At 44.0% G+C, this 19,785-nt stretch overlaps 1 protein-coding gene across 1 annotated transcript in view; it reads right to left on the bottom strand.

Moving 5' to 3' along the window:
• GLRA1 (glycine receptor alpha 1) overlaps window positions 1-19,429 on the bottom strand; it is a 36,575-nt gene extending 17,146 nt beyond the window's left edge. Inside the window, exons 1-2 of the mRNA XM_042881643.1 lie at window positions 19,374-19,429; window positions 2,885-3,015 (exon numbers count right to left, since the gene is read on the bottom strand). Of these exons, the coding sequence (XP_042737577.1) occupies window positions 2,885-3,015; window positions 19,374-19,429 (187 nt within the window). The remainder of the gene's footprint in view (window positions 1-2,884; window positions 3,016-19,373) is intronic.
• Between the last annotated feature and the right edge of the window lie 356 nt (window positions 19,430-19,785).

Here is a 19,785-nt window from a genome sequence, read left to right on the forward strand (position 1 = left end):
TCCCAAATGCTCTGCAGGAGATATGAAATCATACAGCATTCATTTGTGCTTTAGCAAGAAGCTTGTGTCCATAATCAGTGCAGACTTCTTCCTGCATGGAAATGAATGGTGTGCTTGGAGCTTGCTTTGCTCTTCTGTTTCCCTTCCCCATCTCCTGCTTTGGCCTCATTTAAAACTTTGTGTCCATCCCCTGTAGGACTGAGGCTGCAGCCGTGTTACAGCAGTGCTTTTCATGGCTTGGGATTTTCTTGATATGAGTCCCAAGCAATCTGAGCACGTTTCTGTCTAACCAGCTCCCAGACAGCTTGTTGCCAGCTCAGCAGCAGCTCCCAGGGTGTGCAATCTGCTCAGTTCCTTCTCCAGATGATTAAATGCAAGCATGGGCTAAAATATCAGATACAAAATGGTGCCTGTTTCTTCTTCCCCTGTTTGCTATCCCTCCTATCCAACTGGCTTGTGGCAGGCCTGCTTTTAATGAGCCTGTATAATAAGGGTCTGGAGCTAATCAACTCCTCTGCTGGTGGCTTATCCAGCAGCTGAAAGTGAACATCTGACCAGGATTTAGCACTTGTCTTATGCCTTCTGTAATGCTCAGGAGGAGGAGGATGCTTCTCTGCATCCAGCTTGTGAACTATAGAAAGTCAACGTACATGTGGTTTCCCTTCCTAATGGCCTCAGCATAAGAAAACCACTGAGCTAACATCCTCAATGAATGCACATGCTTGTGCCTCTGGTATACATAGAAGATTCTGGCCTTGTTTATCCTGATCCTGTGCTGCTGTGCTACAATGAGTCTGAGCATGGACAGATCTCAGTCCAGTGCATGGATATCAGGAAAAAATTTCTTCTCAGGAAAAGCAGTGATGCACAGGCTGCCCAGCAAGGTAATGGAGTCACCATCTCTGCAGGTGTCTGAGAGCTGTGGAGATGTGGCACTGAGGGATGTGGTCAGTGGGGGTGGGTTGGGATTAAACTTTGTGATCTTAGTGGTCTTCTCCAGCCTGAATGATTCTATGATTCTATGGGGCTGGATCCCTCCTTGAGACAATACAGATCCCCCTTCAGCACTGTGCTCTTCATGTTGCATTCACTGTGAGCACTTGGCAGGTTGAACTATTCGTTTTCTTTAAAATCATTTTTTATTATTTATAGGAGTTTTTTTAGACAGGTTTTTATTAGGCTCTAGGAGCTTTCCTGCCTGCCATGGAGGCATAACCCCTGTGCAGTGGGATGTGGTTGCAGATGCATCCAAATTTCCAGCAGTGGGGCTAAGGCTATTACAGCCCCTGTTCTTTGTTTCACACCCCCTGGGTCCAGGTCTGTCACTGCCTGAGTTACTGATTTAGAATCATAGAGTTGCCCAAGTTGGAAAAGACCTCCAAGATCATCCAGTCCAACCATCTGCCTAACATCAGTATTTCCCCACTAAACCATCCAGATTAGTACCACATCTAAATGTTTCTTGAACACTCCAGGGTCAGTGACTCCCCCCACATCTCCAGGCAGCCCATTCCAGTGCTTGACCACTCTTTTGATGAAGAAATGTTTCCTAAGATCCCACCTACAATTCCTCTGGTGCAACTTGAGGCCATTCCCTCTAGTCCTGTTGCTAGTTAGATGGGAGAAGAAGCAGACCCCACCTTATCACATCCTTTCAGGTAGTTGTAGAGAGCTATAGGATCTCCCCTGAGTCTCCTCTAGGACTTCATCATCTGTCTTAACAAGAAGTCTGGATACACTTTCCTTAGTTCTCAAAATGTGAATCCACAACTAAGTTCAGCCTTCACAGCACTTCAGGAAAATGCCATCTTTTTGTTAATTTTCCTCTCCCCAAAAATCAATCTGATAGGGATCTTTGGTATTATTTTCATTTAGATCTAAGCCATTAAGATGCCCGTATGAGTTACTGATGGTTAATTTTAACGACGTGCTTTGAGAGCTGCAACCCCAAGCTCTGTGAAACACCTCCTATGCGTCCCATATAAATTGGAGCTTGATTTATGGGTGGCAGGCTAAGCCAGCAAAACTGCCCTGTTGGGAAGGTGCAGTTCACAGAAATAAAACTGAAATTAAATTATCTCAAATAAAATTGCAATACAGATGCCTTCAGCAAGATGATAATGTACACATTTCATTAAATATTAAAGTTTAATTTCTTTTTTGTGCGTGCATATTTTAGTAACGGTTTTCAAAGTGTTTTTAACTCTCTGTGTTCCAGACAGTGCTTTCTCTTGCCTGGTTGGTTACTAGGGCACGAGCTTCCCATCCTGCTTTGGATTTAAAAGCCCGGACTGGGGCTTATAGTTTGAAGCTGGATGGCAGGTGCTGTCACCACGATGAATGGTTCCTGGTACTGTGTTAGCATGGCCAATGACTCCTCTGAAGGAGGAGGGTTTGGTGGCAAGGAAGAAAAGAAAATGAAAGAAATGAGCATTGCAGAATGCTATCCATGAAAGCTGGCTGAATTCTTCTGGAGCTGATGGGAGGGATTCCTTCTCGCTCCTGTAGATGTAAGAAGGGAGCTTCACAGAAGGTGCTAGTTCTTTTCCTAACCTACAAGAGGTTCAGCTCGCTGCTGGTCACTGCTTGGACTGGCAGGATCCTCATCTCTTTCTGTGTTGTTATCTAAGTATGGGTACTGTATGTAAATTTGTTAAAAGGCTGTTTTTGTTCTGAGTGGAAATAAGATGCCTTTTCAGACATCCACAGGGCATCCATGTGCCAAATCTCTCATTATCATGCTTATTATCATACTTATTCCATATCAACATATAGGTACATCATGTTCTGTATTCAATCAGTGAGGTATTCATGCAGTCTGCAGTCACAAAATGAAACAAATCCACAAAGCAAGTGTTGTTTTGCTGTTAATTTTCTTGCATACCTTTGAAATTCGGCCTGATCCTGGCGTCATATCCTGAAGTCCGCCCCATCAGCTTATCCAAGAAATCAGAAGGAGACATGGGCTTGGGAGCAGATCGTGCTGCTGCTTCAGCTTCTTTGGAAGCTGCCAGGCTGTGAGTAGAAAGAAAGAAAGGAGTTTTTAATGCATATTCCATACTGGGGAATTTTTGGGGTCAAAAAGAGCAGTTGGTATCTTACTCCCACAGTGAGGCAGGATAGGTACCCACATGGATTCCTAACGAGGCTGGTCTCTGCTAATTTGTTTGCCCAGCCCAAACATCTCTGAATATAGAATCCCAGCTGCCACCAAAATAGGAGAGAGAAGATGAGTGGAGAAAATCCTTTTGTGAGTTTAGGTACAGCTCCTTGGCATGCCACTAAATTACAAATGTGAACTTTGGCACTGAGCTCCACAGGAAAAATACACTCTGAGATTAGCCTTAGGCAGCAATTACTGCTTAATTACACCGCAAATAGCAAGGAGCGTTTTTGTTACCCAGTCTAATTTTCTAAAGGCAAGTAGGGTTGGAGCAATCTGGAATTTGAAGCATAATGAATGTTGTATGATTTCATATCTCCTGCAGAGCATTTGGGACTGTAGGGGATAGGTGTGTTTGCCTCCTGCTTGCTGGTCAGGTCAGCATTTGCTGTTGGATACAGAAACACATTCTATGGACCAGGAGTTGTATGGAATCTAATTCTGAAATTGTGCTTATTTCAGGCTGAGAATGGAAGGGAATGAAATCTTTTGGGAAGTTATATGGTTCTAGAGCAGAAAGACAGAAGCTAGTAATTTATATCTCAAAGGTGAAAATCTTTCCCTCTAGAAGCCTGATGGAGGCTGCCTGTGTTTCTTCAGACTAAATGGGAGCCTGCAGGTCCTGCAAGGTGGTGATTTTGGCTTAGGAGGTCTCCTGTGCAGGAACAAGTGGCCCCTGGTATGAGATGTCTGTCTTCAGTCTTGCTGGAAGGTTTGACTTCCAAGGCAGGAATAGACACCATTTGGTTCCTGCCCTGTGGATATATGGCATCTATGCAAACACAGATCTCTTCCCAGGCTGAAACTGTGGTGTAAAATTATCTAGATTATCAGACAAACAAATAAAGCTCCAACTAACCAAACAACAACAAAAACAACAAGTGACTCGCCAGCTGTTAAGACAAGATTTGTCTCTGCTTGTGGGTTCAGATGCCTACTTCTGGCTGAAGCCAACAGGAGGTATTGCAATGCACGAACCTAATAAGTCAGAGAGCTGCTCTGTAGGAAGTGCAGTTCACTGTTTTATCCTCTTCAGTTCCCACTTTTTAAGTATAAGAGCTGTTTGGGCACTGCTGTGGCTGAGCAGCTGAGAGGCCTAAGCATGTTTACAACAGGCACAGGTAGTAAGCTGCATAGCCTCTAGTCCTCTTGCAGCATGAGAGAATCGCTTTGGGAAGTTTTGTGTTTTCTGAGGTGAAAACACTGAGGAGACTGCAGAAGTCAGGCCCACTGCCTCTTGGTACAGTAGTGCTGAGTACTGACATGAGATCCACCAGAGGAATTTGGAGATAGTTTCTGTGTGTGGCATTAATGTGTCTCAGCTCTCAGACCTGTTGGTACAACGCCAATGAGCTGAGGCTCAGGGCGCAAATGTTTTCTACGTGAGCCTTGACAAGAGCATTTTGAACCAGCAAGTTCTAAATTGGATGTCAGTAGTAACATGTGTTGCACTGGCTCTCTTTTCCAGTATTAGCAGATGATGACTTGCCAACCCACAAATGCAGGCTGACTTCTTGCAAGCTGCTACTGTTAGAGCTCTCCAACCCTTTTCACTCTTCTCTGCTACAAAGGGAGATAAATTCCAGACAATTTCCAGTGAGGGTCTAAACCTAGGATATCATTTACCCTTGTGTCTTCACAGCTTATTCCCAGACTGAACCTTATCTGAACTTAGCTGTTGCACACTTGTGCTGGGAGTTGGTGTGACAAAGTGGGGATCTAGATTTTACAATGGCCACGTGACATTTCTTGCCCCCATCTCTGCTCTAAGGGCTGAGGCAAAGCCCAAGTAATGTGTTCCAGGGATAAATGGGGTTGTGGAGTGGGTGATTGTTTTATTTTATTTTACTTTTTTTTCTTTGAAGAAAGAAAACAAACTGGTGCAATTGATTTGCAAGCATATAGGAGGAAAGCTGGGAGTGGGAGGTGGATCAATACTGGGCTTGAAAGCTGCATTCCGATAGAGTGCCTGCATGGCAATGAGTCCAGAGAAAAGATTTCAATTAAGCAGCAAATGACTTGGTAACCAAAAAGTCCTGCCACTTCAGCAGCAAGATGCCAGATAGTGCAATACACTGATTTCTTCTCGTTAACTCTAGGCTGGAGGAATGATGGAAGTGGAAAGAATGGGGCTGGGGAGCAGGAAGAGAGAGTAACCTTTAAGTGCAAAAAAATAATTAAAACCTGCAGTTCCCCTGGCATTTGTTTAAAAAAGAAATGAGGTGGAGGAGCGCAGGAAGGGGTGTTCAGCTCTTCTCTAAACTCAGTGTGTGAGAGCCCATGCTGAATGTGTTGACACTGCTTCAAATGAACGAGTCTGCTGGTGCTTCTTGGGTGCCATTTTCTGATTCTTTCTGCAAGCAGAATTAATTTCACAGGCTCATTTACTGCACGGAAGTATATGTCTAATAAATTTGATGCCTGAGTGAGGATCACTCTCTCATAGCCCCACTGCTTTTTGCAGCTTTGTGCACGTCCTCAAGAGCAGTTTCTGTGAGCACCACTGGGGATGTGCTGGAACTGCCAGGAGTGGTTCTGTGCCTCCTGGTGTTTGTTTTAGGAGCTCTGTTGACTTGTGTGTTGTACCGCAGTGACCTAGGAATGATAAGTCCTGAGTTTTGTCCTGTTTGTATCTGTTTACTTAATGTTTTCCTGAAACTAGGGGTAACAACTTCCCCTCAGACTTGACAATAAAGGATGAGGAGCTAACAAAACACTTCCAGCAGCAGATAGGTGCATCTACATTCTAGGTCAGCCATAATGATATAAAACAAGAGGCTGGCCCACCCCACCATCATTTGTAGAGATGAGATGTATGTAATGTAGCCCTGGAATTTTCACTCTGGGTGTGACAGTTAGGATTTACAGCCTTCAGAGCAGCTCAGAAAAGCCTTCAGTTCTGTTCTCCTCCAGATCTGTCCTGGCCAGGTTCTCCCCTGGGAGCTTTCTGGGGTTTTCTCTGTCTGTTAGTTCATGTGGAAGCGCCATTGGAAGTCCCCTAGGACTGGTCATCTCCTGGCCTGACTGAGATGAGGAGATGGAAATCTCAGTGATTAGGAAATTACTGATGATGAAAGAGAACTGGAACTTCAGGGTAGGTTCTTGTGTTCAGAGAGAAAAAAAAATTACTCTCCGCATAAACAAAAAGAGGCAAAAGAAAGCAAAAACACAGAGGGAGAAGCTTGCATCAGTGCAAGAGTGTTGCCTGAGCTGAGTGCCTCGGTGCATTTTATCAGCAGCCAAACAGCAGATAATCTTGTTTACAGTGGTGCAATCCCTAGTGGATCTGGCTGAGAAAGTGCCATCACGCAATCACCACAGTAACAACAACAGAAAGGATTGCATCACGGGGACAGTGCTTGTGGTATCGGTGCTGGCGTGTGAGCAGCCCCCAGGAGCTCTGCCCAACAGCAGGCAACAGAAGGGTGGAATCTGGTGACTGTACCACTGAGCTGCTCAGGGCATTGAAGGATTGCATTCCTTAAAATGGAGCAGTCAAGCTCTGCAGGAAACCTGTTCCTGGTTTCTCCCAGCCTACGCAAGTGCTGTTTGCTTTGTCTCTCTGCGTTATTGTTTCGGCTAAACAGATGAAATATTCTTATAAACAGATATTTGGCTTAGAAGGTGGGCCTGCTGCAGTCTGGCGTGTCAGTTTGCTCAGCTCCCTGGTTGGCTGTTTCCTTCTTTCTCCCCAACATCTATATGTCCCTCATGAAATATTTTAATCTTTTTCTTTCTTTTTTTTTCTTCATTGTGCCCATGGCCGCCCATCTAATTAACTCCGACATCACACATTGCCCTGTTCTGGTTGAATGCTGATACTGAGAGCTATCTTTTTTTTTTTTTTCTTCTGCAAAGAGGAGAGACCAAGGAATTTAATTAGCACAGGGCCTCTATTCCCCTGTCAAATAATTTAATTGTTAATCTTTAATTCTGAGAGGGGGGAAAAAAACCAAAAGACCGTCTGGCAGCAAAAGCACAAACTATTGCAAAACAAGTGTTTGCAGAGGAAATGTATCACTGAGAACAGTGGAAGGATCAGATATCTGTGAGGGTAAAAGGTGCAACGTCTGTGGCTCAGAGGAGCAGCTCTGGGTTTATCGCTCTGGTTGGGCTCTCTCTGCAGGTTGTTGGAAAGGAAGATACCCAATTGCTTACCCCAAACTTCAGTTTGTTTCCCACATCCTACACTTGCCTCTGGTTTAGGACCTTCAGGATACAATGCAGCTCTCATAGGCATTACTCGTATCTACAGCTACTGCAGATTTAGGTCTAGGCACTACTGGAGTAACTCAGTACAGATAGATTTCAGTCTGGAATATTTCCTTCATAATACAAATTTCATGGCACATCCTGTAACTGTGACTGGAGGGGTTTGGGATGCAGCAGAAGGAAATTGCTGTCCGTGCTCGTTAGCTCTGACACAGCAGCACCGCTGCTGCAGCTGCACAGCTTTGGGTCTCAGCCTTTGCCTTGTTCACTTGGATGTGCATGGAGCTGGCTGTGCTTCGGCCCTGCAGTACTGATACCTCCACAAGCATCTTCCCAGGCTGGAGAGCGTCCCAGTTTGTCCCTGGGAGGATTGTTTGATTTAATTGTGAACACCAGGATGGAGACATCTATTTTTCCTTCCTCCTGGATGAGGATGAGGGGGGTTATTCATGATGAAGAAGAAACAATCCCTATCCTAGGCATCAAAGAAGAAAAAGAGTGGAACAGACAGGCTGCACCAGCGACAGCTACACCGTGCACTGAGATGATAAAGCACAGCACTTGTCTGCTGGCATGCTGTGTGCTTTTGCAGGTGTCTTTTTTTTTCCCTCTTTTTAGTTTTTTTGGCCACTTTACATGCAGTGTCCCCCCTCTGTAAGCCAAAGTAGCTGAGTTGGGCCAGCTAAGCTCCTGGTGGAAACTGTTCTCTCGGGATTTGAATTCCAAGTAATTTCCTCCTAAAGTGCTTAAGTTAATGCGGTCTGCTGAATCTGAGCGATCCCAGCATTGCAGCTGAAGAAGCTGGGGGTGAGGTGGAAGAGCAGCAGCCCCTCACTACTCTGTGCAACAGAGGTGGAAGGGCAGAAGGATGTTGATGGCGCAGTTTGGATGCGTTTAGTCTTGAAAAGAAAACTCAGGTAGTCCTGATGACACCTGGAAGCAGTGGGTGCTCAGATCAGGTGCTGCAGAAGGGCCAACAACTTACACCTGCATCACGGAGCAGCAACTCAGAGGTTTTATGGACTCCAGCAGGCGCTGCGGAGAGGCACAGGCGCAAGGAGAACGCCAGGCTGTTGGGCACAGCAATGCAGTGCCTTGTCCATGATTAACTAGTGAGAGCTGCCGTACCCATGGCAACTCTCCCGTGGGAAGGGGCTTTGCGGGAGCTCCGTCAGGCCAGGCACCAGCACAGCCACCAGCGCTTTCCATCCCACTCTGCTCCCCTGGGTTTCCTGAGCTGTCTCCCCACCTCTGAGACCTCATCAGCTGGAGCCCAGCACACCCCAACCTGCATTCAGAGTGCCTCTGGGGCTGCTTCTCTTCTCCTCAGCAGCTGGAGGGAGGGGGGAAGGACAGACAGACAGGCAGATAGATGAGATCTTTCCCGGCAAGGGGTGGAAGGGGCAGCCCTAAAACCCGCACCCAGACTGCTATTTCTGACTGCACGTCGATGTGTTATCTTGAGGGAAATGCTGCCAGACACTGGCCTGGGAGTGCTTGCCAGAGACTGCAAGCTGACTTTTTAAAAATAATTAGATTTACTATCAAAATGAATAGCACAATCAATATTGATATACAATTCAATTAAAAAGGATGAATCTCATTTTCTGCATGTTTTTTTCTGTCACGTTGCCTCTGAATTTCTGGTCTGCATCAGTAGAGGCGGACAGGATGGAAGGAGAGGAGATGTGGGGGAAGCAATGAGCCCATGAGCCCTGGTGCTGGGTTTTGGTGTGATGGGGTGCAGAGCTGAAGGAGCTCTGACTACTACAGGTGTGCTAATTGCAATCTATGTGGCCAAGCTCAGCTGCTGGAGGTTAGAGGCAATGCAGTACAGATGTGGGGTGTACTGCAACGGTTTGGGGGGGGGGAAGAATTGGGACTTTATTGTGTTCTGGCTTCCTGAGAGGAGGGGGACTGCTATTTGAGAACCTCTGTGCAATAGGAGCATGGGACAGGACAGAAAGATATTAGTGTGCAGCGAGGCTGGTAAGATATGGAATATGAGAAGATGTTTCACCCTGAAAAAGAAGTGGGCAGTAAGCTATGCAGTGATACGCTCAGTTATTATTTATTTAATATCATTTTTCACAGAGGAAAGAGAAAGGCAGAAAAGGGAAAGGAAGCTTGTGAAATATTGCTCTCTGTCCTGGGTGGTTGTACTCGGTTGCTGTGAGCTGTTTAGACCAATTCCAGCTCTTGCACCAGAAGTAGCTGCATTGCAGTAGCCGCAGGATACAATCAGTTAAAGTTTTGTGAGTGTTTAGGGATCCTCTGGGTTAAAGGTCCCACACGCTGCTTTACCATTTGTCTCTGTAGCTGTAGAGGAGCAGAGGAGCTGGGAGTCGCTTTTCCACAGCCTTCAGCAAATTAACCCTTGATGATCATTCCCAGCCAAGGGAATCTGCGACAACTTCAGTGGAGCCAGAGAATCTTTGTCAGACTGCAGCATTCATACGTCTACGTGTTCCACTGCTCCTTTCCTGCAGCCCATGGCTCCTACCCCATATGGCAAAACATCCTGTCTGGAGCTATAAAGCATCCCAATTACTCTGATTAACTCTATGGAAAGACACCAGCACTTGGAACAATTGCTGACACTGCCTGGACAGAGCAATAATAATAAAAAATAATAAATGACTATGCAACCAGCTAGGGGGCAAAAGAAATCTGTGCTGTGTAGAGTTGAGATGGAAAGAGCTCAGTGGGTACAAATGTTTGCATGGTAGCAGTGTTCAGTTGCATGCAAGATCCCTGCTCTTCAAGGGCTGCTGTTCTAAGTCTCTCGCACTGTCACAGTTCCTTCTGCATGTCACAGAACCTCTGCCCCTTCACCTTTGCAGCACTGCTCTCCCTGCTCTCCCATGGCATCCAGATGTGCCACAGGCAGCTATCAGGGAAGGTTCTTTCAGCCTTTGATTTCATTCGTTTATTACAGATTAAGCTTTCAGTGGCTAGTATTTCAAACTAAGCCTGTTTTCTTCTTTATACTGCTTCATGGAGTTTGGGGTGGGTTTTTTGTCTTTGTTCTTGTTTTTTTTTTTTTTTTTTTTTCCCTTCTCCCTCAAGGAGGACATTAAACTCATCCTTTTGAAATCAGAGCCATTCTCTCTGGTGATGTTCTCAACTAAAATCTCCTCCAGAAGACAGCGCATCACTTAGAGCATAAGTACTGACTTTCTGGAAATATATAAACCCAAACCATTGAGACAGAGTTGGAAACATACCTCATAGAGAGTGGAGGATCACAAGTCAGTGCTCAGATTTTAACAATGTGAAATAAATCCAGCAAACACCAGCACTGAATTTTACATGTGCGTATACTGAAGGGTTTAAAAAAAGACTTTTAATTGCAGTTTCATAGAAAAACAAAGGAAAAAAGACCCTGTGAAGACAAAAGCATGTGTCTATCCTCGTACACACTGAATATTCCCTTTAAAGTCAAGGGGACTAGTCAGATGTATAAAGCTATGTATAAACCACCTTCCTGAATGTGGTGAATAAAGAAGAGAAACGTCTCCACAAGAAAAGATTTCACATTCCAGGTGGTAATACGCTCTTTGTTGACGCGTTCTTGATTTAATGTGAGGATGGAGAGCTGCAGTGGGAACCTCTATTGACGTCAGAAGGTTTTAGATCACAGACCAGACAAGTGTCAGAGAATTACGAGAAGTCGCGGATGCTCTTCTATCTATAGCTCTGCAGTTGCGCTATCAGCCGCGTTTCCATCAGTTCAAATCCTTTGCTACGGCAGCCTGTTAAAAATTAGTTGTAGTTTAAGGATTTATGCTGCTTGTTGTGAGCGAGTGAGAATGTTGCAAGCGCCTTTTTCATTTATAATAAATTGGAGGTGGTATGAATAGAAGCCTTTTAAAAAGGGTTTAACATCCAGTGCTGAGTTTCGGGGGGGTTTTATTTTCTGAAACTTTATTACAGATCCTTCGCTGGAGAAACCTGAGCTTAAATGCGACCTACCTACAAAACTGTGGTCCCTGCAGTACAGCTCGTGTTCTCTGATGTATGTATCTTATATTGTGTAAGGGAAGAGGACTTATTTTGTCTCTTTCTGATAGAACAAATTGTTGTTTTGTCCAGAAGCGTTGTAGGTGTAGTGTGGTTTGGTTGGCGTATCTTTGGGGATGCATGCATACAAAAAGCAAATGCCCTGCCTTATAAGGGCAGCAAGAGATACAGTTTTCTGCTGTGCCATCTTTGATTTCTGGTGTAATTTATCGGCTTATTAATGATCAAGAATGAAATGTGACTTCTGGACCAAATGGCTAAGCTCTGGGACCCCAGCCCAGGTGGGCTCTTCTTCCTTCCTGGCCACTCTCTGACTGGGTTCTTCAGCTCCCTGACCAAAAAACCCCATGGTTTCAGTCCTGACAATGCTGCAGGGTCCATATTGGTGCAGTAGAGCAAGCCATGTTTGATGGAGTTTGCACTTTGTCAGCAGCTGGTTTCTAAACACACAGCCCTGTGTCATGGTGTGATGGACGGGGCTGGAAGCTGGAGGACACTTGTGGTTCACAGCTGTGAGGGGCAACAAAAGGGGTGGGGTGCGTGCATTTTAATTTGTACATCAGATCTTGAGAGGTTTGTTGCAGGAACATGATCTCTTTGTGTTTGGGGTATGCCAGGAGTGGTTGCCTGGCTCAGCAGAATTTCTATAGGAGAAAAGAAGTGGGAGTCAACAGGGAGACAAGATTGTAAGGATAACCCATGACAAGTCACTTTGTCGTCTACACTCTTTCTTTGCAATTCTTACAAGATAAGAGAAAGCTGCCTCACCTTAGAATTCAGAGCATCTTACTTTCCTGCTCCCAGCTGTACTAATGTGTGTGTTGCATAGATCTTACTATGATGGCTAGACTTCTACCCATCTTACATAGGTGTTCTTGGCACCAATAGGGACATTTAGCACTAAGAATTGTTTTAAATACTGCTGATAGCAGCTGACCCTTATATGCTTTCAGGTTTATGCCTCCTCAGTAAGAGGGGGAAGGAAGTGCTTGGGCTCCTTGGGGCTTTACGCAAAGCATCTTTTTACCCATATCATGCAAAATGAAAAAAACAAACAAAACTTCCAATGAAATTGAGTAGAGAGGATAACTGATGGATTCTATTGGATTTCCTGCCCTATATCTGGCTCACTGAATTCGCTGCTGAAACAGAGGTGTGTGATAGCGGTCCGATCCACCATTGATCTCAGCTGTTTCACATTGATTTGTGTGTTTGTTTGCTTCAGCCCTGCCTGGGCTGGGGGACAGGATCTGCATTCTGGCTTGCGTGGTCGGAGGGCAGGCGTGTTGGGAGCTGCTGTGGGCGTTCAGCTGAAGGCAGCACATGCGATGATTGATTGCACTGCAAGCCCTGCTGTTCTGTGCATGCGACACTCCTTGTCTTGGCAACCTCTTAGTGGCTTTCCCCCCCTTTTTGCCCACCCTACAATGAGGCACTGATAAAAACAATGGAGTTCTTTGACTGTCTGCTAAGGCATTTGTTTTCCTTTTTTTTTTTTTTTTCTTCCATTAGTGAGCTGTGAGCCACGGTGGAAAGATGGTAAAAGGAGAAATCAAAAGGAAAGCAGGTGCAGAACACTTTTGTTTTCCCCCTTCCTCTCAAAATCGTGGGGTTTGTTAAATTAAGATTTCTCCTGTTTTTCTCAGCTAGAACTTAAATCCAACAGAGATGTATTTACAGAATGCCAACTGTGTCTATGTAGCAGCCAGATGTGGTGCAGTCCCCAAATCAGCAGCTTACCATGGTGCATTATATGGATGAAATAATTGTCTGCATAATGGGGTGTGCTCAGCACGCGTAAATGATGGGTGCATCTGTCTCCATCTATTTCTGTTCTCTGTGAGATTTTTCTGTGCTTAGGCCCTACTGAGAGGCACAAAAACTCCGTTTCTCTCCCTTCATTTTTAGAGCATTGGCTTCCTGAAGTATCTATAGAGGTTTAGTAGCAGCTGGGAGGTGTATATCTAATCTGTAGCACTACTGAGATCAAAGCATGCAGACCTCCAAGACCAGATCAGCTACAGCAAATTGGCAGATTCCCAAGAGGTTATGGGAGCTGTATTATTCTGTATCCTGTAGTCATCATAGTTAAGAGATACTGATGTAAATTTTCCCCCTTTGGGGAAATGCCCTCTGTTATTTGGCTTTGCAAATGCAAAAGTAAACTGTTTGGATAATTTGGGGAAAGGAAGAGGAAAGAAAGGACAGGTAAATTCATTTTTGCTGCTTTGCAGGAAAAGTGACCTGTTGAGTAAGCAATATTTAAGGTTGAGTGTAATGGAGAAGTTGCTCTTTTCTGAGCTGTGCAAGTAGGTTAGAAGGCAGCAGCCAGACAGCATGGTGATGAAGCTCATGGCTGCTAATGATTCTTCCTGTTCCTCACATCAGAGCACATCTCACTGCTTTCTCTGTGCTCCATTTATCCCAGGACTACTGATGTTAGCAGCTTTCTGTCTTCCTCCAAAATGAGGTTCTCAAAAGCATTTGAATTTTGGTGTTTTTTTTTTTGTCAGGTCTGGTGAATCAAAACATGGTGGGGAGGATGTGCAGAAACTATTATTCTTTTTGTTAGTGTGTCTTATGTCAGAACAGAATCAACCATTTTTCTCTAAAGGTAGTGTGGAGTGTGCAAGTGTAGCCATACTCTTTGTAAGAATGGAAATCGTTCTGCCTTTGCTGATGGGCACAAAGGTCAATAGAAAGTATGCAAGACAATAGCCAAACCAAAAAGGTAATTTACTGGAAATAGAGATGCCCTGATATAATGTGCCACAACAAGAAGAAATGATACAGACAAAATAAGCTGGTAGTTCCTTTTGATTTCTATCTATCTTAATGCTAGTCACTCCAGAATTCTCAGAGAAACTCCAGAGTTAAAAGAAAATGAGCAAGTGAAGCTCTGTGGATGGACTCTGGTCATTTGACGTACTTAGATGTTGTGATTTTAAAGCATGATTTATTTCTTAAAACCTTTTCTGTTTCATCAGTAACTAAATAGCAGTTATTTTCATTAGGTGGTCTGACATCGTGTTCTTAATACTGAAATTTGGAGAGCCCTTTTCACCTGTATTGTTAGAATAAAAAGAAAACAGACTTCTTTGCTGGTTTTCTATCACAGTTGGTCAGTGTTGGGATAATGAAGTAATTTAATTCTGGACACTGATTGAAATCCTAATTTAGATGCTAGAATCCTTTTCTGCTTAGGTTGTCTTCTCAGGGTCTGTTGGCTAATGAGATTCATCTCACTAACGTGCTGAGATGAGCGTGCTGCTGCTTACAAGTGCTTTCCTTTCTGCCTTGAGTCACTTGGTAGGTAGCAGGAAGGAGTTAGCCTTTAGTCTCTGCTAGCAAATCTGAGACACTTGAAACAGAGTCAAAGGCCCTTTACTGACTTGCTCTATATAAGCAAGGTATCTCCAACACCTCTTGAGATGAGTAAGAGGAAGGCCAAAATCACATGCCCAAAGCTTTGTTCTTAAAGGAATTCTTTGTAGAAAGTTTGTATGATGGAACGCCCCAATGTGTACTATTCCCTTTGCATATAGCTCTCTTTCCAGAAGCAGCTCCCATGATGTATTTGAAGAGTAAATATGTGTTCTGCTATTGAGACTCTGTGCAGAGTAGTGTAGTGTTCATCAGGAGTAGGAGTGGACAGCTGGTCCACATAATCTGAATTCTGCACAGCACCAGTGCCCCAGAGTTGTAGATATTTTGTTGATGCATGTGAGACAGCAGCTTTTTTGGTGATGTGTTTGTTAATCCCCTTGCTTATCTACTATTCTGCTGCTCATTGCATCCATTGTAAAAGCAGAAGGCTTCTGTTCTCACGTGGAGCCTTTCTTTAGTGCTTAGAGTAGGTATTGGGTTTTTTAACCAGCTATTTAGATGGAAAAGTTAAGATCAGGCTGCAAGTTAGAAAGTATTTTACATATTTTAATTTGTCTTACCTAGATTGTGAGTGAATTGTTATGAATGGATGGAAGTGTGCATAAAATCCCTATAGAAGACAGAGTCCCAAATATTTTGCATCTGCTGTGAGATGACAGCAAATTTATCTTCTTTTGTTGGATGATTCAAAAGGTCTTCTAGGTAGAATTGTCTACCTCATCATGCTTTCCAATCTTAAATCGGTAACTGTTTAAGCAGGGTCTCTAATGGGGCTATCACAGGTTGCAGATCGAAGAAGCTAAAGAATATCCTTAGAGCTGCCTAGTCTAAGGCTCTGCGAAATCATTTTTATTTCATGGAGGAGCTACCAGCCTCAGAGCAGAGGCACAACAGGTCAAAAGCACAACTTCTAGGAGATTTTAGTGTAAGTAAACCACTCTTTATATACTGACAATGTTTGTTACGTTGCTTAGCTTGCAGTTCTGTCAGTCTCTGGTTAATGTTTTGGTCACAGGTATTTCTGCAATGCTATCTAGCACTGCAGAGGTATAGCAGAAGGTCTGGAAAAGCATACATATTGCCCTTTTCTTTCCCCTGCCTTCCATTTTGTTGCATTTTCAAGGAGCTGAAATCAGGAGATCTCAAATTACCTATTTTACTGGAAAGTCTATTTTGTGAAAAGCAATTTTTTTTTTCTTCTGAAGTTAAGAATAGCATCACAATAGTATCTTCTTATTATGAAAGATGAAATTGAAGAGCTCTGTTACTGATCAGAGGGAATAGGAAAAGCCTAGTAGTGGAATTCAATAGTGTCTGAGCCTCTGTATCACTCAGAACAGTTGGCTTGAATCACTCCTGCTAGCTGATAAGTCCCTGTTCAGAAGGAGCTAACTCATTTTGGTTAGATGAAGGTCATGCTTCTGGTTCCTGACATGCAGAAGAGTGATTAAGATGAGAATGAGGCACAAACCACTTCAGTGACCACCTGGGTAAAAAGCAAACCTTAGGCTCTCTTTTATCTCCCAATCCTCAGGCACCTGCAGCAGTGTTTCTGGATCACTACAGCCATTAGAAGGCTATCATAAAGCAAAAAGTCCAGGCAATATCATCATGAGGCATGGGCAGTGTTTTGCTCTACGTGAAGGAATTCCCAACTGAACTGGGGTACAGAGATGTCGTGTACGTAGTTAGGCTTTGGGAGAATCTCCAGAGATAGGAAGGCATATGGAAGAACCTGTGTAAATATTGTCCAGTCCATTATTATTTTCAAGAAATAGTATTTTGTCTTCCAGAGATGTGTAAGGAAGAATTGATAAAGCAGTCTGACTGTCAGAAGACCCGTTTCTCCTCCCACTCCAACCCAGCTTCCATCCCTATCTGTCTACCCAGGTTCTCAGTAAATGTCTTAGTCATAGCTAAGTGGCTGCAGCCTGGGAAGAAAGGTAGCAGAAGAGGAAACGCTCTCCATAAAGAAAGGCATGTTGGAATGAACTGCTGATGGCAAATTCTTTCTAAAACACCCTGGCTGTAGCAGAAACAAATATTACATTGGCAATACCATGATGTTTGTGTTCACACACCAGCTGCTACTCTTTCCCACGGGGTCTTGTTTTTTAAAAGGCTGGCAAAGGACACTTTTGTTAAGCTACAGATCTAGTCTTGCTTCTTGTATTGGCTCTGTTGCATTTTCCTTTGAGACTTTGGATTTTTCTTTCGTTCTTTGTAGTGTATATATTACCATGGATTTTCTTTCCAGAATATTTTCAACAGGCTGTCAATGAAGTAGTACGCTCTGTAATTTCAAGCAATGTATACTTCTGTTATGAATTATTGGATTATCATTTTGTATGTGTGTTGTTGGTGGGTTTTTTAACATTATGCACGACTGAGCGCTTGAGTAATTGGCATGCTAAGTTTATGAATGACTCTTAATGAATAAACTTTTCTTACTGAAGCTGAAATAGCAAAGTTATTCCCAGACTAGAAAGGCTGGTAGATTTTTGGCCTGCAATAAATGGAAGGCATAACATGAAGGGGGGTGGAGGGTGGGAAGAAAAGCACTGTTGAGAGTCGATTTCAAGCAGGAATTGTTGAATCGGTTCTTGTTTGGAAAATGACTGCAGCACAGAGAACAATTTGGTGTCATGACTTCCTGCAATTAAACACTTTTGAATTTTCTTAAATATTTATTTCAAGAATACTTGACTTGATATTGCATAACTTTGATATTCAAAGAGGGCTTCATCTTGCATACCTTTTATATGCAATATGTCATAATCAAATGTACACTATATGTATATAAGTGTGCATATGTATTATTTATAACAGTGTAAACATTTACATTAGAACCTGAATGTACTGTTTTACCGAGATTTTGAATGTCTGAGACTTTAACTGATGAGCTGAGAACCTGTAGGTCCTCAGATGTGTAGTGTGATGCATAACAGTGTGCATCATAAAACAGGATTGGCAAGAAAAATGCGTACCAATTCATTTGTGCAGGCAGTTCAGGGAGATATGGCTTTAATATTACAGCCATAGGAAACTCAAACCTGGAAATGCACTCTTTTTTTCTCTCCCCTTCCTTCCCCTTTTGTCTTCTAGCTTTTCTGAAGACCATTCCTGAGTACTTGTGCTATGTAACCTTGCTTTTCATCTCTGTTTCAATGTTGTATGTTAGTCAAGAGTTTCTATTGTACATACATACACATCTTTTTATTTCACCCTACTGTGTTTTGTAGTGCTGCTTATATGCTTATGACTAAATAACACAGGAAAGAATGGCTCTGAAATACTAAGTGTTGCACATTGCTTTTCAGATATTCCCAATAATGATAAGTGATACAAGAAGGTTTAAGTGAATAATAAGAAGGTATGAGTGAATATACCTTCAGCTATTTCCAGAACTTCCTTCTTGGTTTAACAGACAAATTTTGTTAAGACATCCTGTCTTTGACTTCCTATGGAATTACAAGAGAAGTAGAGATATCCTGATTTTTGTGTTTGGAAACACTTTGGTGTTCTTAAAGAAAGGGAGTGCTAACTAGAAAGCTCTGTCCAGTGTCAGCAGGAATGTTAGTGTTGTTTATAAAATAAGAAGTATTACTCCAGTGATATGCATACCAATAATGTCTGTAAGATGAGACAATGAAAAAAAGTCAGAAATGTAGAAGCAAGAGTCGTGTAACTGAAATCTAAGACTGAATAGTTCAGATCGTGAAAGGTGTTTTTTTCTTTCAGTTGCATGCATCTGGCACTTATCACTTGCTATACAGCAGGCTGCACCATTCATGCAGATGGGAAGAGTTTTCTCCCTTACAGTATTTTCACTTATCTGGTTAATAAAAGCACTGCAAGGAGAGTCAGAGTGGAAGCAATTCTTGAAGGGTAAAACGGCTCCTTCTGCTACCTTGCTCCTTAAGTGAGTAATGGAATGCATCTAAAACAAAGTCAGAATACAGCTACTCAGTGATAGATATAATTGCAAAAAAAAAAAAAAAAAAAAACCTTCCCATTGACCCCTCTTGCTTTTTATTAGATTCCACAAGTGAAGTGATCAAAAACAACATGAAAGAAAAACAAAGTTGAAGTTATTATTTCTTTGCTTTCAGTGAATGTAGGCAAGCTGGGGCAATAGGGTGGGTTCTGCTTGGAAGGAAAGCCCAATATCTCAAGATCACAGAGCTGAGGAGAGAAAGCATCCCATGGAACTCATCTGAACCTGCAATCTTAGAATGGGGAGGGGGTGAAGTGGGGATATTTACCCGGGCAAATTCAAGTGCAGCATTCCCATCCACCACTAGTTGTCACTTTGCAACCAGCCGGGGTTGGTGTTTTCAGCACTGCGGTTAGCGAGATTGCAGTGCTAATTAAACAGAGAAACTCTCAAAGCTACAGAAAGTCCCGAACCCGAGGAGGTAGTATAGCTAATCTCGGGGAACAGAGAGGAGGGGGAAAAGCAGCTCGAGAATGGCGTAACGCTTCTGTCTTAAGGCCGAGACCGTGCCGGGTCTGTGCCCCAATCTCAAGATGGGCACGGAAGTCCAGCCCGGTGTGCACACACTCCTCCCGCAAAGCCGAGCCTTACCTGAAGAAAACGATCGTCTCCCACACGTAGACTCCGAGCGCGTTGACGTTGCACATTTTTCCAGCTCTCGCTGTGGTGTTTATTTTGTACTCCGCGAGGGGTGGGCCGGTGGGGTTGGCCAATAAAGTAGCCCGGCACTTGGGGAGAATTGGTGAGGGAAGCGAGTCACCCCTCCCGAGACGGGCTGAGCCGGGGGCAAGGCCGGGCGGCTCCCTCAGCACCCCGGACAGCAGCAGAAAGGGCGGCCACGCTCAGCACCGCGGACAGCGCTCGGCGGGAGCGCGGCTCAGCACCCTGGACAGCGGCGGTGATCGGCGCTCCGCGGCTGCCTGCGGATCTGCCGGCGGCTCCGCTCCGCTCCGGCGCTGCCTTGGCTTGGCTTGGCCCGCCTCTCCGCTGTGCCCCGCCACTG

Source organism: Lagopus leucura, unplaced genomic scaffold (assembly GCF_019238085.1).
Source record: "Lagopus leucura isolate 7727_CA_CO unplaced genomic scaffold, USGS_WTPT01 Super-Scaffold_100030, whole genome shotgun sequence".
Classification (NCBI taxonomy): Eukaryota; Metazoa; Chordata; class Aves; order Galliformes; family Phasianidae; genus Lagopus; species Lagopus leucura.